This window comes from Choloepus didactylus, chromosome 18, assembly GCF_015220235.1.
Source record: "Choloepus didactylus isolate mChoDid1 chromosome 18, mChoDid1.pri, whole genome shotgun sequence".
Lineage (NCBI taxonomy): Eukaryota > Metazoa > Chordata > Mammalia > Pilosa > Megalonychidae > Choloepus > Choloepus didactylus.
The window spans coordinates 56106263-56133077 of NC_051324.1; the positions used below are offsets into that span (position 1 = coordinate 56106263).

At 46.6% G+C, this 26815-nt stretch overlaps 1 protein-coding gene across 6 annotated transcripts in view; it reads left to right on the forward strand.

Moving 5' to 3' along the window:
* PECAM1 (platelet and endothelial cell adhesion molecule 1) overlaps window positions 1-26815 on the forward strand; it is an 87451-nt gene that overhangs the window by 52879 nt on the left and 7757 nt on the right. For 3 of the 6 annotated variants that reach the window (XM_037807961.1, XM_037807962.1, XM_037807960.1), the window contains 9 exons: window positions 1065-1313; window positions 2655-2930; window positions 6745-7032; window positions 7685-7792; window positions 9995-10022; window positions 10761-10837; window positions 12309-12362; window positions 13345-13407; window positions 18997-19053. In XM_037807961.1, coding sequence (XP_037663889.1) covers window positions 1065-1313; window positions 2655-2930; window positions 6745-7032; window positions 7685-7792; window positions 9995-10022; window positions 10761-10837; window positions 12309-12362; window positions 13345-13407; window positions 18997-19053 — 1200 coding nt within the window. The remainder of the gene's footprint in view (window positions 1-1064; window positions 1314-2654; window positions 2931-6744; window positions 7033-7684; window positions 7793-9994; window positions 10023-10760; window positions 10838-12308; window positions 12363-13344; window positions 13408-18996; window positions 19054-26815) is intronic. The other 3 variants (XM_037807964.1, XM_037807963.1, XM_037807965.1) reach the window with 2 other exon arrangements.

Here is a 26815-nt window from a genome sequence, read left to right on the forward strand (position 1 = left end):
AGTGAAATCAGCCAGACGCAAAAGGACAAATATTGTGTGATCTCACTGATACAAAATAATTAGAATAAGTAAACTCACAGAGTCAGAATGTAGAAAAAAAAAAAAAAAGGTCAAAAACTTGACCTTGGGAGCCTCGAGGTGATCATCTGCATTCTTCTCAGTGGGAAGCACTGGAGTGATGGTTGCTAGCCGCCACTTTTCCCCAGTCCCAGGTCCTCACTCTGCTTCAAGTCTGTATTATGTCCCTTCCTGCTTCCAGTCTTGGCCTCTCCTAGTCCCATCCATTCTCCTCCCAGGGATCTCTCTACAACACATTTCTGATGCCATTCCCCTGTCCCAGACCCTCATGGTTCTTATTGCCCCGAGGATACAATCCATGCATCTTAAGGTGCTTCCGATATCCCTTCTGCGGGCCGGCCTCTAGCCTCTCCTAGCCTCTCCTACCCCCTCTATGTCCCAGCCACACTGAACTCCTTTCAGGTGCTTGACCTCCTGCCACGTCTTCCCATATGCTGTTCCCTCTGCCTACAACACTTACCCTCCTTGCTCGGATAACTTCCTAATTCCCCAAGCTTCAGTTCAGTATCTCTGCTGCAAACACCGTGTCTGAATAACCCAGTAGGCATAAGGGCTTTGGACTCAGGGACTATTTCTTATTCACTGCTGTCTCCCCAGTGCCTAACACAGTGGCCAGCACACAGTTGGTCTGAAATAAATAGCTGTGGAATGAATGAATGAGTAAAGGAATTGAACCATTGCTTGCTGGATTTCAAGTTGCAAAACTTTTCTAATCATGTTTGTGAAATAAATTGGATTGACGAGAGAGGAAAACCTGCCATTAGAATCCCACCAAAGGATGAACCATAACTTTTTAATTGTGTGATCATCAAACATACAAGAAGCAAAGGAAAACTTTTGTTCCTCAGGTCTTTTTGCAGGAAGTTGGGAGTTGGTTCTGCCAAGTGGACCTAAGGCCCCTCCATGAAGAGGCTTTGGGGGTGATGCCCAGCCATGTCTCATGTCATTTTTCACTCACTGTTTTGTTTGTTTGTTTGTTTTTTCAGAGCTATTTTCCAAACCAAAGCTTGAATCTTCCTCCACACGCCTGGACCAGGGTGAATACCTAAATCTGTGGTGCATCGTCCCAGGGGCGCCTCCAGCCAACTTCACCATCCAGAAGGGAGGTCTGACTATGACACAGGCTCAAAACTTTACCAAAATAGCCTCAGAGTGGGACAGTGGGACATACACCTGCACTGCAGCCATCGGCAATGTGCTCAAGAAAAGCAATGCAGTCCATATAGCTGTGTGCGGTGAGTACGTCTTCATTGGTTCAGAGTCCTGGGATGGAATGGGAAATGGGGAATTTATTGCCAGATGCCACTCTCTTGAGTCTGAAGGCAGAGCTGATTTAATGCAGGGTAAAAACTCAAGGGAAGGAGAAGAGGAGGTGAACTAGAGAAGTTGAACAGAAGTGAGTGGGTATTCCTAGTCAGAGCACAGGAGAGGGGCATTGGAAGAAAATGCCGTTGGCCAAATTCAAGTTCATAACTTACCGTGGCTGCATACTGGTAACGTGGCCCCCGAATTGGCAAGATTCTGGCCGCTTGAGCAGGGTCCCATCCCAAGGGCCAGGAAGGAAACAGTGCTTGGCCAACATTAAACTTTAAGAAGGTCTAAGTTCCAGTTTTTTATCCATCTCCTGGCTAACCAGATGGGCTAGGACTTCCGGTGAGCAGAATGTAAATACTGGGACCACATAGAGCCTGGCTTTTTAGACTTTAATGTGCAAGTCACCTGGGACCTGGAGTGCAAACTCTGATTCGGTAGGTTGGGATGGGCCCAGATTCTGCATTTCTAACAAGCCCCTCAGTGATGCCAATGCTATTGGACCCTGGACCACTCTTTGAATAGTGAGGTCCTAGATGAATGTGGAGCATCATAACTGTCGGTTATTATTCAATTGTGGTCCATCAGTTTAGCCTGTAGGTATGTTTTTTTCCAGCCAAGATTTTGCTCTCAACTGAACCAGGATTTTAGTCTATTGTCAACTCTCTAGCCATCCAACTCAAAAAGAAATAAAGCAAGGAACAAATGTGGGTCATTACATTTTTACATTTTTTTAATCTTGGGAGGAGGTCATTTCATTTTATAAGCTTTATAAATAAGCTAACCTCTAATAATGACCTAGTAGAATTCTTATCTCTTGAGGCATACAGTTTACCATCAGGAGAGATGGAGGCACTGAGCAGAATTTGCTTTAAAATGTATTCTTTTTGGGTATTTTACTTTTCTTATGCCTTTTTGTCTTTTGTCAACACAAAAAAAGTATACATGTGTGCAATGTATGAAAACATAAACATGTACTTTTAGGGATGTAATGTTTTTCTTGAGTTCGTATCATCACTTATTTTGTTTTTAACACTTCTTTTTCTCTCTTTCCTTCTCACCGCACACACATGCACACATACAATCTTTTAGTCTCATGGGAAACCTGTGAAGGCAGAATTTAAGATTACTTTAGTGGCAGAAAGCGAAACCCAGAGCCTGGAGAAGGACACTCTCAAGTGTGCAAGGCAGGTGTGCCTCTTGGGCTGGATCTTTTGCTTCTTCCTTCAATACCCCTCAGATTGTTTCTTTTTCTGTCATTCTAGAAATGCTCTCCAAACCCAGGATTTTTCATGATACCCAGTCTGAGGTGATAAAAGGGCAGACCATAGAAATCAGTTGCCAATCAATAAATGGAACATCACCTATTAGTTATGACCTCTTAAAAGCAAATGAAATTTTGCAGAGTCGTAACAAGAGCTCAAATAATCCAGCCGTATTCAACGATAACCCAACAAAAGACATAGAATACCAGTGCATCGCGGATAATTGCCATTCCAGTGCTAAAAAGATCAGTGAGGTCCTGAGGGTCAAAGTAATAGGTAAGTTGCTGTGCTTTGAGAAGAAGTCATGTGAGATTGGAGCTTTAGTTAACATTTTTTAAGATTTCGGGTTGTTCAGGAATTGTGGGGGCAGTGAGAGAAGTGGGTGTTACTTGTGCAAAGTCCACGAATCAGACACGAATCAAAGCAGGACCAATGCCCAGGTAAAAGGAGCTGGAACATACTTCACGGGCTATTGACATGGCTCATTGTAAGCTCTTTTCAGAACTTTTGAACTGAACTGCTGAATGATTAAAAGAGGGCAAGTGTCCTGACTTCAGAAAGCACTAAAGTTGTGCCTTTGGGCTCCCTTAGCACTTGCTCCTTTTTAGATGAACTGAGGTCATCTCTGAGAATGGCAGACCAGAGCTGTTCTCCACTGTTAACCCTTGGCAGGTTAACAGTGATGTGCAGAACCCCCAGCAACCAGAGCTGCTCTGGGTCTTGCTAACATTCGCCTGGGATGCTCATACTCAAGAAAAATTCACCATTGCCTTGGTGTGGATATTTTTCCTTGAGCCTCTGTCTTGTGGGTCTCAGAAGGCCTTAAGAATGCTGTTACTGGCATCTCTTAGATATTCTGTAGTCTGTTGAAAGAAGCTTAATAAGGCTTCCTCCTCTTCCTTCTCCTTCTTGCTTAGTAACAGTTTATCTGCACATGCCTCTGTGGACATCTCAAGTTGAATAGATAGATTCCTGCCTCGATAAATGGATAATCTAAGAGCTGCCATGTTTTTCAAATTGACATCACCCATACATATTAAGCACCTAATGCTATGGGACATAGAGGAGAAGACATATTCTTCATTTCTAATGATATAGCAAGCACAGGAACTACTGATTAAATAATAGAGAAATATTTGAATAACAGTGCAGGCAGGCATAGAAGAAATGTTACAAGGCAACACACAATTAATTGCCTTCTGATGGTGTTCCGGTTTTCTAATGCTGCCGTTATGCAAAACACCAGAAATGGATTGGCTTTTTTACAATGGGTTTATTTGGTTACAAAGTTACAGTCTTAAGGCCATAAAAGTGTCCAAGCTAAGGTGTCAACAACAAGGTTCTTTCACAGAAGAATGGCCAATGGCATCTGGAACACACATGTGGCTGGCGTCTTCTTCCTTTGCTCCCAGGTTGTGTTTCAAAATGGCTTTCTCCAAAATGTCAGCTTTCAATGGCCATCTTCAAAATGTCTTTGTAAGCTGCAGCAGCAAGCTCCTTCTGCCTGAGCTCTTATATAGGGCCCTAGTGAACTAATCAAGGCCCATGCTGAATGGGTGGGGTCGCACCTCCATGGAAATTATCTAATCAGAGTTATCACCTACAGTTGGGTGGGTCACATCTCCATGGAAATGACTTAATCCAATGATTCCAACTTAATCAACACTAACCTATCTGCCCCCACAAGACTGCATCAAAGAACATGGCTTTTTCAGGGGCAAATAATACATACAAACTGGCACAGATGGTAGCACAACATTTTGAACATAATTAATAGCACTGAATTTTATATTTGAATGTGGTTAAAAGGGGAAACTTTAAGTTGTATATGTGTTACTAGAATAAAAATTAAAAAAAAGCAATCATAGGACTGTATAACACAAAAAGCAAACCCTATTGTAAATGATGGAGTACAGTTAATAGTACAGTTATAAAATCTTTCTTTCATAAATTGTAACGAATGTACCACACTAATGCAAGGTGTTAATAATAGGGTGGTATATGGGAACTCTGTATATTAAGCATGTTTTTTCTGTAAACCTGAAACTTCTCTAATAATTTAGGAGATGGGAGATGTCATCTGGCTTGAATGGAAAAACTTCACGGAAGCCTGGCTTAGGAGCCAGAGCTTGACAGTAGGCAGCAGAGAGTGCTGGAGCTGGCCTGCCAGCCTGGTCAAGCACATGAGCAAAAAGTCTCCATGGAGCAGTTTCAAAGACTGTGGGGAAACCAGATGGCTGGAAACAAAGGTTGGGAAAGGAGAATCATTGGCTGTAAGTTCAGGAAGTGGCTGAGCCCAACTGTGAAGGGCATCGAATGCTGGTCTTGGGAGCTGGAAATTTGTCCTGTATGCAATGGAGAGCCAAAAGAAGGACCAGCTGAGAAGGGACCTCAGGAAGATTCACCTGGAGGCTCTATCAGTTAGAAAGAGTAGAGACTTCAGAGCTCAGGATATGTGACAAGGTTAATGGAAAAAAACATGTGAAACTGGTGGCTTAAATTGGATCAATATCAGTGGCTAGTATATGCTGATCTCCAACCACATGTCCAGCTCTGTGTGAAGAACTTCAGAAAATTACCTCCATGGATTCTTACAATAGCCACATAAGATGGGAAGGAGTAGTATCCTCATTTTATGATAAGGCAGCTAAGGTTAGGGCAAAGAGCTGGTGGGTGGTAGAGCTAGGATTTGAGCCCAGGCTGCTTGCTGCTAAGCCCGGCTTATCACCCCTGCTTTGTGCTTCAGCTCCCAGCAAGAAAGGCTGATGGGTCAGCTGAATCCTCCAGGGAGCCTGCCCTTGTGTGGGATCATCACCATCCCACCCTGGTGCTCCACTCTGCAGTTCCAGCAGCTCCTCGGTATCACCACCTACCACTCTCACAAGAGGGTGACCCAGCCTTTGCCTCCCATGTTTGAGAACCCCCTTCCCATCATGATCTCATCATCAGAGACATTGGATGCCAGTTTGCTAAACAGTCCATTCTCACACAAGTAGGAAATTCTACTTGGGGATACAATTTAGGGTCAGAATGTTGGTGGTTCAGCATGGAGTCAGGGAAAGGGGTATGGGGGGAAGACAAGCTCTGCTTGGATTCACTGGGAATGAGGGACTGGCAGGGCCTCCAGATGGAAATGCCTGGATAAAAGTTGAGACTTGGAATTCAGGGAAGTAATCTGGACCAGAGGTCTTCATTTAGGTATTAAATGCACAGAAACAGAAGTTATGGCTGTAGGTGAAATCACCAAAAAGTAGAACGGAGATGGAAAAAAGCCAAGGTCTGAATCTGACAGAAAGCCCATATTTAAGGGGCAAAAGGAAGAATAACTCATGAATAAGGAGGAAGTGGCAGGTGAGGCAGGAAGAGAACCAGGGTTATGAGGCCTCGTAGAAGCCCAGAGAGAGCTGAGTTCAAAAGGAAGTGCAGATGACAGTCCAGTGCTGTAGGGAGGCTAAGGATGGGAAGATCAGGCCAAGAAGTTTTGCCACTGAATTTAATCTACAGGGGACCCGGGACCAGTTGGATGGAGTTCAGGTGACCTTTAGAGTCAGGAACAGACGGATAGAAGTCAGATTTCAGGGGAAACAAGAAAGTGGGAAATGAGATATGAAAGCAATAGGTGTATACCATTCATTAAAGGAAAAAGGAGAAAAACAGGATGAAAGCTAGAGAAGGCCTTAGGTCAAGTTTATTTCTTTGTAAGACCTGGAAGTGCCAAGCATCTTTGTAAGTAGAAGGAGAGAAATCACACACACACACAGTAGACCCCAGAAGAACATGTAAGTTAAAGGATTTGATTAATTTTATAGTCAAGCTGACTGGGCAATAATACCAGAGGTGTAAGTGGAGGGAGGTGGTATTTGTGCCTTGTGTTTAACCACCACGTGAGGCCAGGAGGAGTCCACTGCTGCCCGTCTGGCCTAGTGGGGACAGGAACCACAGAGACGGCAGGCTGAGTGGGACTCGAAGGGAGGGCACAACCCAAGCCCAAGTTATAGCCCGGGAGGAGTCTGGCTGCGAGCTGTGGCTCTTTAGTGTTGTTCTTCTTCCTCACTTCCTGTCTCAGTGCTGGTCTTTTCCTGCTTTTCAGCACCAGTTGATGAGGTCCAGCTTTCTATTATGTTGGGTGAAGAGGTGGAGTCTGGGAAGCCCGTTGTGCTCCAGTGCACTGTGAAAGAAGGGTCACCTCCAATCAGCTATAGCTTTTACAGAGCAAACGCAGGCAAGCCTTTCTATCAGGTCACTTCGAATTACACCCAGGAAATTTGGCACAAGGAAGAGGCTAGCAAGGAGGAGGAGGGACAGTATTACTGCAAAGCCTCCAACAGAGCCAACCTCGGAAGGCGTGTTCCCCAAAGCAACATACTGACCGTCAGAGGTGAGTCGGGGTCTCAATGGTGAGGCATGGGGCGGGGGGTCTCCAAGGGGTGAGGCCAGAAAACACACCACTTGTAAGAGGCAGTGGGTGGGAGCTTTGTGCACATGTGACAGATGGTTAAGAGAACAATATCCTCCAGGCTCTTTGGTTGCAAGTGACAGAAACTCACTCAGATTAACTTAAGTAAAAAAGGGAAATTGATTGTTATAAGGAATTGGAAGTATTTCACAAAGTCCTAATTCCTAGTTCTTGGCAGAAAGAGCCAGAGGATTGCTCACCTTGAGTCAAATGTCCACCCATGGGCCACCTGTGTCAAGGGCACTGGGTCATGCAGAATGAGCATGGTTAAGGGAGCCCACAGATGTGCATGGATGGATAGTTCCTAGGGAAGGAAGAGGATGGAAAAGATGTCCCAAAAGGAGTCTACCCGAGCAACGCTGATTAGTTCCCTCTCTAAGGCCAAAGCTGACCTCTGTAGCAGAAACAATGATCCTTGCGGAGTCCTCCAGAGGTAGATGCTAAGTGTAAGATGCCAGTTACAAGGACCGTAAAAAAAAGGTCTTATTTGTTGCTTAAACCTGAAATTATTTTTGCTGGCAGATTAAAAAGCTTATGCATTTCTCTCTCTCTCTCTTTTTTTTTTCCTTTTCAGTCTTTCTTGCCTCATGGAAGAAAGGACTTATCGCAGTGGCTGTCATCGGAGTGATAATTGCCACCTTGATACTTGGGGCCAGATGCTATTTTCTGAGGAAAGCCAAGTGTGAGCACAATTCTTTCATTCCATTCTGACAGGTCACCCTTGCCAGGAAATTGGACATGGCTGCGTGGTGATTCAGCCTCTCGGGGGCTGGTGCTCCAGCCCAGTGGGGACTAAAGGAGATGTAACTGATGACAGTGGTTTTCCTCCTTAGTGTGTCACCTTGATAATCGAAGATTTTGATTTGGTAGGGTGGAGCTTTTGTTGCCTCTGGATTTAGTTAGGTAAAAATGAAAGGATTTTGAATAGGAAGTGAGATCTGGTAGGTTCGTACAGGTTAGTATGAAATACTGATGCATTCCAAAGTAATTTGGGCAGAGAATAAAAATATATTTGCAGGACACCCCTGGGGAACTGGGTTATTACTGATATTCTCACAAACATTGAGGACTTACAATTTGGTATGCCAAGCCCTTGATCTTGGGGCTTGTCCTTATGAAACTTGTTGCTGCAAAGGAGAGGCTGAGCCTACTCATAATTGTGCCTAAGAGTCTCCCCCAGAGAACCTCTTTGTTGCTCAGATGTGGCCTTTCTCCCTAAACCCACTCGGCGGGTGAAATCACTGTCCTCCCCACTATGTGAGACATGACTCCCAGAGATGAGTCTGGACCCAGCATCATGGGATTGAGTAAGCCTTCTTGAACAAAAGGAGGAAGCAAAATGAAACAAAATAAAGTTTCAGTGGCTGAGAGATCTCGAATGGAGTCGAGAGGTCACTCTGGAGGACATTCTTATGCGCTATATAGATATCCCTATTTTAGAATAGCTAGAAGGAAATACCTGAAACTGTCGAACTGCAATCCAGTAGCTTGATTCTTGAAGATGATTGTATAACTATGTAGCTTACATGGTGTGACAGTGTGATTGTGAAAACCTTGTGGCTCATACTCCCTTTAACCAGGGTATGGATAGATAAGTAGAAAAATGCGGACAAAAACTAAATGAAAAATAGGGTGGGATCAGGGGGGAGGGGTAGAATGATTTGGGTATTCTTTTTTACTTTTATTTTTTATTCTTATTTTCATTCTTTTTGGAGTAATGAAAATGTTCAAAAATTGTGATGAATGCACAACTATATGGTGGAACTATGAACAGTTGATTGTGCACCATGGGTGATTGTGTGGTATGTGAATATATCTCAATAAAACTGATTTTTTAAAAAAAAGGCATTTAAAGATGGCCAGCAGGGGCGAGTGATGTGTTAGACTCCAAGGAGTTTTATCAGCTTCAAAATTAAAAACAATTTTCTAACATAAAAGGAATGATTAATAATACAATAATGAATAATCAGTACTGAAAAAAAAATGAAAGGGATTGTTTTCCTAGTTGGGCAACAGAGAAAAGATACATGGTGTGTGTATGTGGAGGGGGCAGGGGTTGCATCTCCATGTGGCTGGAGGAAGCTGTTTCTATGGGTTTGGCCATGCCCAATCCAAGAGTTGGTAGAGTGGCCTTTAAGAGTTATGGAGATGCCCCCCCAACACACACACATACCCCTGCCCACCAAATACCCCCCTGTTAACTTGCCACTGTGCCATGATTTCTACTCTGTACTTGGGGTTCACCAAGCATGGATGGGAAGCCAGGATCACCCACTAGCCAGGGCTCAGGCAAAAGGGGCATAGCACCAGTAAATTCTGCAAAAAGTTTTTTTTTTTGAATTGTGTGAGATCAGGTGGGTTCTGTTGGATCCCCTGGTGCTGCTACCTGGGAGAGGGGCAGGTGGATAGGACAAGGAGGGGCCCCAGGATTTTTCTAAACCACGAAGGCTACAACCTCCTCCTGAGAAGACAGGCTCCAGAACAACCTCCTTCCTGAGACAGGCACTGGTCTCAGGCCAGCTTGGACTTAAAAGCAAAGGGATAGATTTAGACTTGATTCTTTGGAGTTGTCTTGAATCAAAGTGACAGCCACCCGCTTAGCTGGTTAATCTGGACCTGTCTTTGTCTCCATCACGTACCACTAATGAAAATCACTGCTGACGAAAATAGTGAAAATGTTATATTTCTGGGGAAATGATGTGAAATCATTTACTATCTGCTTTCTTTCTTTCTTTCTTTTTATTTAGCATGAATGTGCTCAGCTCTCTTTTCTCTTTTTTTATCGCATTGAATCTTCAGGAAAATAAATGTGGTTGAAGTGAGTGTTCCTGGAATGGATGTGGGTATTTTATACTGACTTTATCTTTTCTCTTTCTCCTTAAAGCCAAGCAGATGCCAGTGGAGATGTCCAGGTCAGTGTACTTGTAAAAAGGGGGCAGCTGCCCGGTGAGCATAGAGGGGGCTTTCCACTGCTTGGAACCTGAAATGCCAGGAAGTGGTTCTGTGGGCTTGTCTGTAGGGAGGGTCTGGCCATTAACAAGTTTTCAGTGGTTCTTGCAAACTTGGAAAAAGAAGGGCTTGGGGTGTGAGTGTGTGTGTGTGGGTGTACATATGTGTGTCAATGGAAGGTTGCCAACTGTCCTTCCTCGGGAAGGAGCGGCTTTCATTCTGAGCTTGTGCTGTGAAATCCTCGTCTTCTTAGGAAATTATGATGGTAGTAGACAGAATTGTAAGACTTAACTGACTTGGCAAATTTATGTTGCCCTAAGAAAATGGTTTCACTTTGAATGTTTTGGGTAATCTGAAATCCAAAACTATAGAAACGATTGCTCTGTTCTCCAAGACAAACTAGCACAGAATGATGACAAAAGCTGATGAATGGTGATAAATGAGTCCCTGACAAGGACTCCTGGTGTCAGTGTTCCCTTTAGCCCTGACACTCATTTTAACAGCAAACTAACGGAAGTTTCTGTCAATTCATCATAGAGTTGAAAAGATGTTAGTTTTCTAAATAAGAGATAAAGTTTTCCTCACCTTGGAAAATGCTTCCTGGTTTTCTCACGATCTTCCCTTCGTTATTTTGTTAGTTTGGGGTGAAAGCCAAAAACGTCAAATATAGATATTTTTTCCTTTTTAAATTTCATTTGAAGGCCAGTAGCACCACTTCTGAGTTCCAACAATGAGAAGATGTCATCTGATCCCAGTGCCGAAGCCAACAGTCACTATGGTATGTGGTTTCCTTCAGTAGCAAAGAGCATTTTCCAACTTGGTATACACTCACCTTTACCTCTCTTAGAAGCAAAACTGGTAGGTGGTAGTATAAAAATTGGAGGGGATACCCTGTCTTCAAGTGGAGTGTTTAATCTAGTATGTAGTCATTGGAGGTGAACTAATACACAAATTAAAACAAAAACTGGAAAAGAAAGGCAAATCCTATTATTCTAATTTCATTGACTTCTAAACACCTTGAGGAATAAAAGCCAGAGAATGGTTATAATATCTTGGGCACCCATCGTGTGTTATCTTCAAAGGCTTTAAATTTTGCTCAAGCATAATCAGTCCCCATTTGTGAGAGACCAGGTATCCGATTAAGGCATCGGTAAAACGTCTTCTCAGATGACATTATTACAGGAACAAGACAGTTTTATTTCAAACTTGCCTCAAGGAGAAACCAATTTAAAGAGTTTGCTCTTAGAAGCATTAAAAAAAAATGTGGTATAAAAAAGGATTATCAGGTTTTGAGGCTCATTACAATCCTAAGGGTCAGCTCAGCAGGGTGAGTAACCAGTCCCAGGAGTTCTTAATCCCTGCAAGTCTATGAGAAAATTACTCAAGCATTTTAGCAGGGAGGCAACTTATTTCCCTGAGGGGGCCATAATTACATCAGACAAAAAGTTTGGCCCAGACCAGATTTGAGCAAATTTCCTTTCTTTTTCAACATGTTCTTTTCTAACTCTCTAAAAGTATCCCACAGAAAAATAAATTTTTAGGAGACGCCATTTATAGGGCATACTTAAGAAATCTGTTTTGAGAATTGAACAATTCTTACAGTTTATGAATCATAAACTTTAAAAAGTGAAATAAAATAAAATAAGAAACTATATTTGGAAAAATTGGGGTGAATATTTAGAAAAAGTAAATGAGTGCTGTAGAGAAAATAATACTTTCGGTGGGTAATTTTATTATTTATATATATGTAAGTAGAGAGATACATTAAACTAAATGCTGATACAAATTTATACTAAAATAGGATTTTCCCCCAAGTTTCCAAAAGATAAGAAATACTCCAATTTTTTTTACCAGGACTCACTGAGGTATTTCTGCTTCTTCACACCATATTCTCATTGATTTAATCCTGTAGCTGGAGAGGGCCAGTTTAACAACCCCCTTCATGTTTGTGGTTACTGGCTGGCCTCTTCCAGAACAAAGTTTCATTTCTAATGAACTTGCTTAAATCAAACAGTTCTCAATCATAGACAAACGTGCCCCTCCCTAACACTGGTGTTAGATGCAGCCCATTTAGCCAGGGCCCATAGTAGGAGCGAGGAGCGGCTCCAGAACCCAGCCAGGCTGCCACTGCAGGTTTTCTTTGAGGCACTGAAGTTTCTTTGTTAGTGGCGCTGAAGTTTGAAGAAGTTATAGAACACTAGATTTTCCAGTGTCATGCATCCTGATTAATAATGTTATTTTTCAACTAGGTTACAATGAAGATGTGGGAAACCATGCAATGAAACTGATAAATGAAAATAAAGGTAAGTATCTAGTTAAGTAATTTTTATTAGAGACCTCTGCATTAAAAAAAAAAAAAAAAAAAAAAAAAAAAAAGACCTGCAGGAAAAGGTTATACCTACAAAGAAACTTCCTGATGGGGATAGATTTAAAAATCCAAGAATGGGCTACATTCTTTTGGGTGATAGAGGCCGAGGCATCTTTTAAAATGGCTTGTTGCTGTCTATCTTCTAAAGACAATTAACAATAGATTGCTAGCCTGTGCCTAAAGCTCAGCAGGATTGGGCTAGCTCATTTTTCAAAATTCCTCTCCACACTGGGCTGCTGACGTGAGACCTAAAGCTTTTAAAGAAGTGAGAGGATTCTGTAAATGCCCCTCTGGATCCTTGACTGCAGAATCACTGTTTTCACTTGCAGAGAAGCCCCGATTCTATGGGGCTTTCAAAACAAAACAAAACAATAGTATTGTGTCGAAGACAGACTTTTACTGGATTTTCCCAGGGCATTCTTAGCAATGTCATTTCCTTGTGTTTTTATGAGTGTGCGGGGTGCTCTCCAAGAATTCCCTAGGCTGTTTCCCTGCTCACGAGACCCTTTCAACCCTGGGGTTAAGCTTTCTGCCCCAGGAAGGAGCTCCCAGCATTTTGAGTGAGACTCAGCTGAGCTCTCTGCTGTGGCTGACACGGTGCTGCTTTCTGTATCTAGTGATCTTGTACGGTCCTCCCACCACGGAAAGCAGCAGGGACCAAGGCAGGGGGTCTGAACCGGGGAGGAGACCCCTGTGCCCGGAGGCCCCCTCACTGCCTCTCCAGGGGTGCAGGGCCCATCGCTGTGCCCTCTCCATCCTCGGGTTTCACACCCCACCCCCTTAGACTGGAGTTAAGCCTGTGTCTGGCTTTCCCCTCAAAGCTCGGAATTAGTAATTTGAATGGAAACTCTAATGCGAACTGAGGCCCCCGCAGGAGATTCTGTCTAACCCCAGGGTGCTGTGGTTCCTTTGAGCAGAGCCTCTGAACTCCGACGTGGAGTACACGGAAGTGGAGGTGTCCTCACCTGAGCCCCACCAAGGTAAACATCCCTTGCCCTGGGATTGCTCTGTGTGGGTGTGGACACTGGGGTGGGGTGTGCCGTGGGCCAGTCCGAAGAGCCTCGTCACCCTCAGTTGCTTGGAAAGGGGGTGGTGGGGAGACCTTCTGGATGCACCTAAGGCAGGTGCAAAGGCCCTGCCCAGGCTTTGGGCATAAAATCTCATTAATGATGATCTGTGGTTCTACCAGTAACGGCTAACGTTGATCGAGCCTTGACAAAGTTCCAGGCAATTGCTGAGAGCTAAGCAATTTGTTTCTGTTGAACAGAGGCTTTTTGGGCACAGCCTCACTCCTCCTGGGGGTTTAGACCTTCTTCCGGAGACACCTCCCTTGCCCAAACCCAGTGTATTCCTAAAAAAAAATTCTTGCAGACTGTGCTTGTGTGAATTAAACGCAAATTTTTAAAGCCTTGCGGACTTTGCTATGTAAAAGGAAACTCAGGTAAAGGCTTTTGAAAGCCAAGAATCCCCTTCGGTGTGAACAGTGGCTCAGGTTTTGCTTTTATATATGTAGTTCTATCAGGAGCAAGCAGGCCTGCAACTGCCTAGGTCTGGTTCTGTGCTGGGGAGACTGACTCAGAGAGGGCCAGTCCACAGCCAAAGCTGAAACATTAATCTCAGTTTCTTTTGGCACCACAAAAAAACCCTGTTTATCCTAATCCTCCTCCAGCTTAGCTCACCCAAAGGCTCGGTTCCTGTACACACAAAGGAAACAGCCATCTGGAGCTTTCCGGCCCTGCTGGGAAGCCTGTTAAAGCTACTGACATCCGTGCCCCTTCCCTCCGGGGCTAAGGCCAAGCTGTGTCCTGGGCCAGTTCTCCAGGCAGCCACCGAGTGAGGCTTCCTGAAGTCGCCTCTTGCTCCCTGATCTGCGAGGAGTTTGGGATCCCCTCCCTTCTTCCCTTGCTTAGTACCAAGCCAGGCACCATGTCAGCAGGTGCTGCGCGGAACCTTCCAGGCTGGGCTGTCCGTGCAGCCCCCGAGGGGACCATTCCCACAGTCCACAATCAGAATGGCTCCTAGAGTTGTGTGGTGTTCAATCTGCACAGCTACACAGGGTGTCTGTCCTGGGGGACACAGCAGTCCTGACGTTCTCGTCCCCTTTATTTATTCATGGTAAAGTGAATCACTCACTGATTTGACAAATGGCCATTAAAGCCCCATGTACCAGCCCCGGTGCTGGCAGCCAAGGATCCAGTGGTGGACAGGCCTGTGGTCTCTCCCCTCAGGAGCCGGGAAAACAAGGAACCAAAGAATCATTACATTGTTGCAGATTAGAGGAAGTGCTCAGAAGGAAAAGAAGGCTCAAAGGTGATGCCTTCTCTGGCTTGCGTGGTCTTGGGAAGCCTCGTTGAGGGCGTGGCGTCTCAACTTGGACCTGAAGTTGCAAAGAAGGTGGCCACACCAAGAGGGAGCAGTAGGAGGACCGGCCCCAGGAAATGGGGAGGGCAGTGTCGGGGGCACAGGGCTCAGCTCGTTTGAGGGTCTGCAGAGGCAGAGGGGCATGAAGCTGGGGAGGAAGGGCTGGGCCGGGCAGCAGGCTTCTAAGGAGGGGGCTTTGCAAGCATCTGTTCTGTTCTAAGTGGGTTAGAGAGCTACTGGAAGCTTCTAGCAGGAAGTGACAGGATCCAACTTCTCTAAAATAGATCCTTGTGGCGGTGGAGAACAGATTGAAGGGGGACAAAAATGGAAGCCCAGAGACCAGTATTTTATCATCAGGCAAAGGGGGATGAAGGTTGAGCTAAAATGATATATTTACATGGGTGGATCAAGATCTATTTTGGAATCACAGCACTGGGTGAAAAATTTAAAGGCCAGGATGGGAGGACCCAGAATGACTGAATGTTTCTCGTTTGAGCAGCTGCGTGGATGGTTGTGATGCCTGAGAGTGGGAAAAACAGGCTCGGGTGGGGATATGTTAAGTTTGTGCCCATGAGACTCCCAAGAGTTGACAGCACAGGGGTCTGGTGTTCAGAGCCACGTCTGGTTGGGCTGTCATCAAGGGGGCCGTGGCGGGGCTTGCCACCAGCCTTCCCTGGTCCAGCCTGAGCCTGGTGTCAGGGTCCTTCCGTCCCTCCTTGCATCTGGTGGTTGGCGCTATGGTAATGGCATGCTCCTCTTAAGGGGACAAGTTTTTTAATGTGCTTTGGAAAAACCCTGCTGTGTTGTTGGTGCTTGACCCTCCACGCTCCACTGAGTGGTGAAGCAGACAGTGTTGTCCCGTCCCTCAGCTTCCGGTCCTGGGTGGGGAGCAGGCATGCATCGGCATTCAAGATTTGGAGGCTTTCCCACAGACAGGCAGGAGCTGCCGTGGCCCGGCTGATGGCTGGCCAGGTCGGGGTGGAATGATGAGGGACGTGGACAATGCCTGGAAGGCTTATGGTTTAAGGAAGCCGAAGAGATGGCCAGGTTTTGTCTTTGGAAAACCATCTCTTTTTCCACGGTGGTGCCTCCTCCTTTGGGAATGTTTCCATGTTAGTAGCATTGGTTTTCTTTTTCTTCCTTAGAGGTGTGGAAGAGGTGAAGGGAAAAGAAGGATATCTGGAAACTCGAGGCCCGGGTGAAGCAGGGGCAATCAGCCTGCACATCCCCTGCTAAACTGTGCAGCTGTAGGGTCCCCAACGCCCAACTGGTCACCTTTTCCCAATTTGCACCAAGGTGCAGAAACCCTGGGGAGAACGTGAATGAGGGTCATTTTGGTGACATGGAGAGCTTCTAGATATTCAAATTCAAGGCCCCCCCTTGGGGAGTGGGGTGATACTGGGTAAGGAAAGGGCTTTGTGGGTTTAAGGCCAGGGAGGAGTGAATTTGATCTGGTCTTGGCCAACCCTACCCCCTGTCTTCAAGGCCTCCCCTCCTCCACCGTTGGGGAGCTGCGTCCAGCTCTAACCTTGGTTTGGCAGCGGACCAAGTGGTCTCTTAGGAGAGGAGGAGGGGTGGGAAGGAACTTGTTAAAGCCAGGTTTGCTGCATGTTTGCTCTGAGGCTAATTGCTGGGAAAACCCCATGACGTTGAAGCCATCTCTTTGTCTGTTAAACAGAGAAAAACAGAAGCCAAAATAAAGCCCCATCAGGAAACATCCCTGACAGCAGAGACAAACAGCCTGTTGGCCTGGTTTAGTCATCAGCCTGCAGCTGCTGCCACAGAGCAGCAAGAGGAGGGCGGCAGCGATGACAGTGTTTTAGTTTGCTAAAGCTGCAGAAATGCAATATACCAGAAATGGGCTGGCTGTTAACAATGGGGATCTGTTAGCTTACAAGCTTACGGTTCTGAGGCCATGAAAATGTCCAAATCAAGGCATCATCAAGATGATACCTTTTTCCTGAAGATAGGCTGCTGGTGATCTGAGTCTCCTCTGTCACGCGGCAAGGCACATGGTAGCGTCTGCTGGTTCTTCTCTCCCAGGTTTTGTCACTTTCAGCTTCTGGTGACTCTGTCTGTCGCTTTCTTTCTGAGCTTCTGTATGTGTCCTCTCTCAGCTTCTCTGTCTTTCATCCTGTTATTAAGGACTCCAGTAAGAGGATTAAGATCCACTGGGGCATGCCTCAACTGAAATAAACTAATCAAAAAATCCCACCCACAATAGGTCTACACCCACAGGAATGGATTCACTTTAAAAATGATTTTCTGGGATACATAGAGCTTCAAACCATCACAGATAGGCACACACACATGTGGGCACACACTCACACAGCACACCACTTCCCGTCGCTGAGCTGGGCAGCACCAGGAGGACCACAGTAAATCACACCAGGCAGCTGCAGAGGCCCCTCCTATAGCAGCTCAATCAAGACAGAGAAATTTCCCCTGCTGCCCAGGCTGACACACAGAGTAGTGCAGTGAAGTGAGTTGAGTGCAGCTCCCCACCCCATTGTGGGGCTGGATCAGAGGACGAGCTGGCTGTCACCCCACTGCACCTTGTACACAGCACCTTCATATAAAGGTGGGGAAAACTCCAGGGATGGGGCTGATTCTTGCTAACACCATAATCAGGTCTTGAAGGTTAGCGGGTCTGAGATAGAGATGACTGCAGGGACACTGATCCATGCTTTCACAGTTGCATCAAACCTTTATCAGGTGCCTCCGCGTAGCTGTGCAAGGCCTGGGATTTGGGGGCAAACAAGACCTCAGTCTCTGTGTGATCTTACTTATATGAAATATCTGGAATATGCAAATTCACGGAGACAAAAAGTAGACAAATGGTTACCAGGAGCGCGGGGTGTAGGGGGAATGGGGAATTATTGCTTAATGGGCACAGACTTATTTTTTAACCAAAAAGTTTTGGTAATGGATGGTGGTGATGGTTGCATAACACTGTGAGTGTAATTAACACCATAGAATTGTGCACTAAAAAGTGGTTAAAATGGAAACTGTTATGTTATATGTATGTTACTGCAATACAGATTCTAAAAAGACCTCAGTTGCTGCCCTGGAAGAGCTCGGGGTCCACCAAGGGAGGGACTTGGGGACAGATAATGTCAGTGGGATGAGGGCAAGTTTCTCCAAAGTGCTATTGGAAGCACAGGGGCCACACAACTGTCCAGGGCACAGGGAAGGAATGTGTGTGCATGTGTGTGGGAGAGAGATGGGGTGTGTACACAAGTGCTAAAGAGTGCAGAAGCTTGTCCTAGGTCACCAGGAAAGGGGAAAGAGAAAGGAGTGTGTGCAGGGTCAGAGGTGAGGAAGTGGGGTGTCCATTAGGCCAGGTGAGTGGAGAGTAGCCTCGGCCATCTGCCACTGGGAGAGAAGCGCCTGTGCAGAAAGCGCCTCACCCTGTCTAGAGCTCCATTTGCCCATCTATAAAAGGGGAATGTTGGCCCACATGGCATCAGGCTCCTTCCTAAAATGAGATTCCCTGATGCTGGGTGCAGAGCTGGAGAAGTGGTCAGGTTCCATCCTGTTTCCTCAGGGTTTGTAGGTACAGTGTGTGTGTGCACACAAGTTGTATGAGTGTGTGTGCATTATATATATGTGTGAGTATACACTATGTGTGTGCACAGTATGTATTGTATGTATATACTGTGTGTATGTGTGCATACGTTGTGTGTGTTTTCACTGTATGTGTACTCACTGTGTGTGTGTGCAGTGTGGGTGTGTGTGCACCAAGTGTGTATGAGTGTGTGCTTATGTATATTGTGTGTGCATGTGAGTGTACACATCCTGTGTATATACTTCAATTTAAAATCAGCGGATGGCTTTAAGGGGACAGGCAGAGCAGGTGGACATAGTGTCGCAGTGGCAAGGAAAGAGGGATGGGCCCCCAAGCTGGAGGCCGCAGGCCTCAGGCCAGGGCTTCCCATGGAGCAGGTGGCCCTGTCCACCATGGCCGATTGACATCGTGCTTCCAGCTGAGGGTGATGCTGGTTAGACCACTATCTGCTAAAACCGGAAGCGGTCTGGCCTTTAGCAGTGACAAGGTCTCCAGGTGTTCCCAAAGGCGATCACTCATGGGGTGGGGCAGTGGGGGCACTGGCTTGCTGGGGAGCCTTGGACATTTTCCTGCTCGGATATTTCCTGGCTCACCCAGTGCCCAGAGGCAGCTACTGACCTGTGCCTGGTCCCTTTTCCAGCTCTGGGAACAAAAGGCACTGAGACGGTGTACAGTGAAATCCGGAAAGCTGACCCTGGTGAGTGAGGGTGCCCCGATCCCCCACCCAGCCTGGGGGCTGCTTCCCCCAGAATCAGTGGCATGATCTTGGGAGCGGGCAGGGAAGAGGAAGCAAAGGAGGCCCAACAGGGGTGCCACAAACCCACCTCTCACACTGGAGTTGTTGGTTCTCCCACCACCCTTGGGAAGTAGCCATGGGTTACGTGTACTATTCATTTAGTCAGCAGATGCTTTTGAGTGCCTGCTGAGCGCCAGGCAAACAACCTTATAAGTATGCATCCAACTGATGGAAGATGCGTCATTTGGGTGAGTTGGACTGGTGCTTGTCCTGGCGCCACTATGTGATCCAGGTGCTCTACCCCCCACCAGACCCCTCCAGAAGCTGCCCTGCATACCCATTCTCAGGGGCTCCCAGAGGACTTAGAAAGTGAAGGGCTTTGCTTTGAACACATTCAGTAGCTTCAGCCTTTCCAACAGTATGCTGACTTGTTTGGGGGAGTGGGGAAGGATCTAAATCTGTTCCCATTTCCTTTGATTTCTGCCTGGATTTCTCCCACCCCCTTCAGTTCACGTCATGCCAGTGCTTCCTCCCGGAAGAGCTACCCCCAGGGCTGAGTGCGGTGCCCAAGCAGACGTGGAGCTGGCAGAACTCCCAACAAATTGATTTTCTGTATAATTATTCCTTCAATTCCGTTGAAATGAAGCCCACGAAGACTACTTTTAAATTCTGAAAATAAGTCAGCAATCCAAAGGCATGGCATGCTGGGGGAACAGTTGCCGTGTGAATATCGTGCTTTGTACGCTTGACCTCCGTGCATGTGGATTGTTTGACAGGGAATCACGAAAATGGCCTGGGCAGCTTCCCACGTTCAGCCTGGCTGCTCAGAGTGTGTGGTCCGTGGACCAGCCCAGCCCAGACCCACAGAATCAGAATCTCCAGAACCTGAACCCTAAACCGCTCAGGTGATTCTGAGACCCACTAAACTGGTTGACTACCTGAAGAGCCCACACTTTATCTGAAATAGGAATCACTCCTTGATCTTTTTTTTTAATTGGTGTTCCAATGGGTAGAGCAGAAACCCAGCCCCCTTTGGAACTTGATACTGACTGAATAATTTTTGAAAACCATTTCCTGGGGAATTTTGGCTCAGGCACCTTATTTTGTATTCTCAGTATATTCAGAGCTAGTGAAATGCAAGTTCTGAAATAAATAGGCTTTCTCTAATCTTCCAGTGTAACAGAAACCTAAAGGGGAGGTCAGATTCAAGGTTAGTACGATTGAGAAATTGGGCAAATTTCTGCTTCCTATATCTACATGGTCCCTGAGATTTTTCACTCCCTGGGGTAAGAGCTGCAGAGTTGCCTTGGGTTTGCAATAGCTCATGTCTGTTGGGCGCTTACTGCATGCAGGTGCTGTGCTAAACGGTCTATGTACTTACTGTACATTGTCTTCTCATCTTCACAACAAAACCCATTTTACAAATAATGATGCTGAGGCACAGAGAGGTTAACCTGCTTTCCCAAAGTCACACAGTCAGGAAGCACCCAAGAGCCAGCCAGACTCCATGCCCCTGATTGCTGAGCTGCAGTGCCTTCCATTTCCAGAGAGGGCAGCTGGTAGCGTGCAGGCCAGCACTTCAACACCTCCACTGTGAGGCCCTAGGTCTGCGGTCACCCCAGGCTACCGGGGAAGCCCTTTTAGAGCTGGCAAAGGCCCCACCCAGGGTGAATCCCACGAGGGGCTGCTTCTGTGCAGCTGTCTAAGCAGGTTCTCCTCCGGGTCTGATGCTCAGCATCCCCATTCGAGGGCTGCTGGGAATCTGAGCCCACCCTCCACCCTCTCCTGGGTGGCTGTAGGACAAAGGGGGCTGCCCCGGCCACTGCCCCCTCTGGGAGAGGAGCCTCTATCTGGAACAGACCAACCCTGTGGGGAGGCTTGGGAGGTGGTGAAGACACCCACACCCCGGTCCTGGTGCTGCCACTTACCAGCTGTGTGACATCGACAAGATGCCTAACCCTCTGAGACTCGGTGTCTTCAAATGTTAAATGGGGGTGGGATTAAAAGAGAAAATAGATTAGAGAAGATCACAGGAGACAGTGCTAATTATTCCAAGCATACAGGACTGTTTTATCTCCAGCGTATAATAAAGATTCAACCCATTTTAGTTTAAAAGCACAGACGAGCTTGAGGCCCAAAGAGGTTCAATGACGTGTACTAGGGCGGAACACCTTTTAGGGGAGGGGGGTACAGCCAGGTCTCCCGACCTCCAGGCTGGGACCTCCCACCACACCACCAGGGTCCCAGGGGCTCATGAGCCCCCACCTCCATGCACACTGGACCCCCGAGTCTTGCAGCCAGCACCACTGCCCTCAGGGCCCCATCTCCCCTTAAAGACTTCCTGTCCTGGAAGGTGAGAGCGTTCCCATCTCGACAGGAGCTTTTCCTCAGCTGCTGCTCAAGTGGAGGAAGCTGCACCTCTTCCCTTTTCTTTCTTTCCCTCATAATTATTTGGTAAAAAGCAGGCATCTTTTGGGGGGATTTCCCTCCTTAATTTCCTGGGACTTCGTCATCTTTGAACTTCCCTCCTCTCCTGGTCTCAGCCTGGGGAAAGCCAAATGATTCTCAAAGGAGCAGATCCTTCAGCCCCAGATAATCCATCCCCGGGGCCAACTTCTCCCACCCTCATCCTTAACCTTCCTTCGTCTAAGCTTCCACCAGCTTGTGAATGGTGGTCACCACTTCTTGTGTGTGGTCATCTCCGCTGGCAGTTGAGGTTCCCAAACTCTGCAGCAGGTCTCTGTTCTGGTGCCACTTCACCTCTATGGACAGCAAATCTCTTTAGTTGTGTGTTGACTTTTTTCTCTCCCTATAATCTAATTCTCTAGGTTTGGAGAGTCCCTTACTCCTTTGTCATAATAATAGGTAGCATTTATTGAGCACCTCCTGTGTGTTTGGAGTGGTTTACAGCTATTAGCTCAATTAATCCTCAAACAACCCCAGGATGGGGGTTCTATCATTCCTGCTCTATAGGAAATGGGGCACACACATTAAGTAACTCATAGGTGCCCCACGGCTAGTAAAGTGGCAGAGCAGGGATTTGAACCCCAGGAGTGTGTTCATGCGCCTTTATGCTGCCTTTCTTTGTGTTGCCAAACCAAATGGCTCCTTTTTTTTTCTTCAAATGTGGCTGCATGCTTCTAGTTCATCTATCTTCCTTGATTTGGTTTCCACATTTTCTTGTGCTTAACTGGAGAATCCTTTAAGGGTTAAGAGTGACAGTCTGGTGTTGTCTGAGTGTCCCTGGGCAAATCGTGGGAACTCTCACTTGTCTTCTCTGTGAAATGAGGGGGGTGGACAGATGGAACCTAGATCACTGGTTCTCAAACTCGATCACCTGGAAGGACTTTTTTAAAAATGTGAATTGCCTGGCACCACCCCCTGCATTTCCGATTCGGTGAGTCTGAGGCGGGGCCTAGAGTGCAGTTCTGACAAGTTCCCACGTGATGCTGAAGCTGCTGTTCTGGGAACCACACTTTGAGAACTGTTGGGCTAGATGCTATCAGGGTTCCCTTGCAATTGTGCAACTCTAAGTGTCTGCTCGCTTCTTGTTTGGTAAGCAGTAGGGTCTTTCGTAGGCCCCAGAAATCCTGGAGGCATAGCTCAGGGCTGGGTGACAGGGATAACCTGGAAACACTGCAAGTGCGTGGACGGGGAGAGGTATGGAGTGACCCCAAGTAAAATAAAGACCCTGATGGGCAATGGGTGTCTGATGAGCGAGGGGGCTGGCTGTGGAGAAGGACTTTCCTTCCATCTTAATTTCTCAGTTCCCTCTTCCAAGGGGCAGTAGTTTAGGGCCAGCTATTCTGGGAAATGGCCTCACAGGGCGGAGTTCTGGCTCTTAAGCCCACTTTTTTCCCCTGAGGATACAAAGGAAAACTGCTCCCCTAGATAAGCAAAAGGGCATCAGGCAGGCCTGCCTCCAAGGGGCAGCCCCAGGGAGGGGCTGGGCAGAGGGGGCTCACGGTAGGACCCCTGGCCCTGGAGGGGCCTTTGGAGCTGCTGGCTGGAGAGGCTGGAGTCCCCAAGGGGGATCTCGCAGGGTGGGAGACGTCCCTCTGCCAGTCTTTGTTGTCTCGGCTTTAGGCTGTAAGTGCAGCTTTTTTATCTGTTGAGTGAGGTGGCTGGACCAAGGATCTTAAATTCTCTTCCAATCAAAACATGCCAGTAGTCTCAATTTCCTTGAATTTGGAAGTAAAAGTCTATGCTTTCGCTGCTCCAGACTCATCTGCTGAACATTTCAGTCACTTCTAAGAGTCACTGCCGGGATCCCTTGCAGTCAATCCTGATCCTTCACACGCACCCCGGTCACCCTTGACTCCAAGACCCCATGGTCTTTGCCCTATGCCTAACTGAGCTTTCCTTCCAATTTAAATTAAGTCACGAATCTCAGGGGCTGACTCCCTGGATTTCTGCTGCATTTGTGTCAGCTCAGAGTCTCATCTGGAAGGTTCTCTGTACAGTGGACCTAGAGGAAAGCATCCTTAGTGGGAGGTGGAGACCCAGACTCCGGTCTCAGTTCAGCCCTTACCCCAGTTATGTGACCTGGCCCCACCCCTCTCCTCTCCCTCAGGCATTCATTTTTCCATCATTCCCAGTAAAATGCCTCTGACCCTTCCATGCAGAATCGGTGCAGAGTGTGTGGTGGCACTCAGGTGGGTACAGCAGCTGGCAGGTGGCATTTATTTCACGACAATATGCTGAATGCCAGCATCGCCAGGCTTGAGCTCCTCAGAAGGCCCTGGGTCTCCTCTCCAACTCTCCTACCTGCAGTTGCCATGAGGGGCCAGTTTAGACTCCAGCAAACAGTTCTGGACTCTCTCCAGCCCATCTGTTTCAGGCTCTCTGGGGTCCCAGCTCCTCCTGGGTGGTGGAAGAGACTTGGAGGAGTAAAGGGCTGGGATGGGGGCTTGGGGCAGTTTCTCCCCTGTGTGAGCTTCTGGTTCTTCATCTGTGAGTTGAGGGTGAGGGCATCTCTTCCAACTCAAACATTCTCTATTTCACTCCCCAGTTATGTAAGTCTGCTACTCTGCCTGGACGCAGAGTTGACAAATGGTTAAGCTAACATCTTCTTGTTCCAACAATTAACTCTTTTTTTTTTTTTTTTAATCTTCATTTTATTGAGATATATTCACATACCACGTAGTCATACAAAACAAATCGTACTTTCGATTGTTTACAGTACCATTACATAGTTGTACACTCATCACCTAAATCAATCCCTGACACCCTCATTAGCACACACACAAAAATAACAAGAACAACAATTAGAGTGAAAAAGAGCAATTGAAGTAAAAAAGAACACTGGGTACCTTTGTCTGTTTGTATCCTTCCCCTATTTTTCTACTCATCCATCCATAAACTAGACAAAGTGGAGTGTGGTCCTTATGGCTCTCCCAACCCCACCGTCACCCCTCATAAGCTACACCTCTATACAACTGTCTTCGAGACTCATGGGTTCCGGGCTGTAGCCTGATAGTTTCAGGTATCCACCACTAGCTACCCCAATTCTTTAGAACCTAAAAAGGGTTGTCTAAAGTGTGCGTAAGAGTGCCCACCAGAGTGACCTCTCGGCTCCTTTTGGAATCTCTCTGCCACTGAAGCTTATTTCATTTCCTTTCACATCCCCATTTTGGTCAAGAAGATGTTCTCCATCCCACGATGCCAGGTCTACATTCCTCCCCGGGAGTCATATTCCACGTTGCCAGGGAGATTCACTCCCCTGGGTGACTGATCCCACGTAGTGGGGAGGGCAGTGATTTCACCTTTCAAGTTGGCTTAGCCAGAGAGAGAGGGCCACATCTGAGCAACAAAGAGGCATTCGGAAGGAGGCTCTTAGGCACAACCATAGGGAGGCCTAGCCTCTCCTTTGCAGCAACCGTCTTCCCAAGGGTAAAACCTATGGTAGAGGGTTCAACCCATCAAACCACCAGTCCCCTATGTCTGTGGTCACAACAATTAACTCTTAATGTAAGATGAGGAAACCTCTTGATCTTTGAGCATTTTCCATCCCCAGCTGCTCTATGATTCTTTGCTGTCTGTTAAGGAGGGAAGGAGAAGGGTTCTCAGAGCTAGAAAAATTATATGAGACTGAATCGAAGAGAACTGAGGGAAAGGGAAAGTAAGTGCTCAGATAGCTAGAACAGGCTTCAGTACCAACTTCATCTTTCTTGGGGGAATGGAGAAAACGCTGATAATTTCCTTATAATGCTTGGATTTGCAAGTTTAGCACTTGAGGGTTTTTTTTTTTTTTTTTTAAGTGTTGTTTCCTTTTAATTTATTTGCCTAAGGTTAGGATTTGCAAATCCAAGTCAGTAATAGTGCCTTGAGCTGTGACTTATGATTTGGCTTACCAGAAATGAAGAAATTAGCCTGTTTTTTTACTTCTCTTTCAGAAACAGAGGGCTTTATTAAGTGGTGAGCTTTTAAGGGAGGCACTCCAGGTTATAATTTAGAACCTTTCTAACATTTAACTAGAACCGATTTATTCACATCCCCTTTAGCTGCAGACTCTTGCAGATTAATCTTTGTGTGGGACAGGTCACCAGAGGGCTCTTGATTTTGACTAAAGCAAGCTCCCAAGGCTTGTTCATAGCTTTCATGCTCTGGGTTTCAGGGCGACAACATCAAAAGCCCTCCCAAATCATTCTCATCTATCACCAACTTCTTTACCTCTTCCTCTGACTGGTCCCAAATAATCTGAGGAAAGGCTAGATTTTCTTTTCCTCTCCTTTTATTCTTCTGGTACTTTCCTAGTGACCAGAACTAAAAGAGAGAAATTACAGTGGTAGGGAGCCTCTACACAAATACATAGCTATCCATGCCTGCTCTGAGTGCTTACAGATTTCACTCATCCTGGTTTAGCCTTATGTGCACTTCAATTTCTGACTACCCAGCAACATTTGCCTCTTCACTCTGATTCAGCACCTGAAGTTTTACAATACTCCAGCTCCTTCTGGAAGTACTTTATGAAATGGCCTGCAGTTTTAGCCAAAGCAAAATCCATTAGCCCATATTTATCCAGGATTTTAAGATGGGGAGGCAAAGTCATTTTGTTGCAGTTAGCATTGCAGTCAAGTTCTTCTCTGTGAAAGAACTCAGGTCTAAGATGAGATTTTCTCAGCTTAGAGCATTTGTTCTTGACCCAGGTGCAATGTCTGGAGACAGTTTTGGTTGCCACCACTGGGGCCAGGCTGGAGGTGCTACTGGCATCTAGTGGGTAGAGCTAAACATCCTATGGTGCACATGGGAGCCCTCCCTCCACCAACAAAGAATTATTCTGCCCAAAATGTCAGTAGTCCCAAGGTTGAAAAACCCTGGCTTAAAGGAATTCACCTCCTGTAACTCCTCCACTAGGAGAGCCAGTTGCCCTCTCCAGAGGCCAGCTCTCAGTTTCCCTGTGCCCACCCGGGAGGTGTCCTGGGCACATCCCCACTCAAAGCATGAGTCCCCAGGAGGTGCTACGTCCTGCTTCAGGCACTAACATGGCTCTTGAGTAGACAGGACCCATCTCCTTATCTGAGAGTCTGCTCACCTGTCTTCTAACTTCTGCTTTCTCTTGCCCTGGAATTCAGACTTCCAGGGTGTTTCTTAAAAGGGGCAGAAACCCCTGATCCTCACTCTGCATCCCCTGCCACCCAGCAAACCAAGATTGGCTAGGCCGAGAGCAGCCGTGACAGCAAATGGTCATTGAGAAAGAACCAAAGAACAGGGAGGCCTTTAT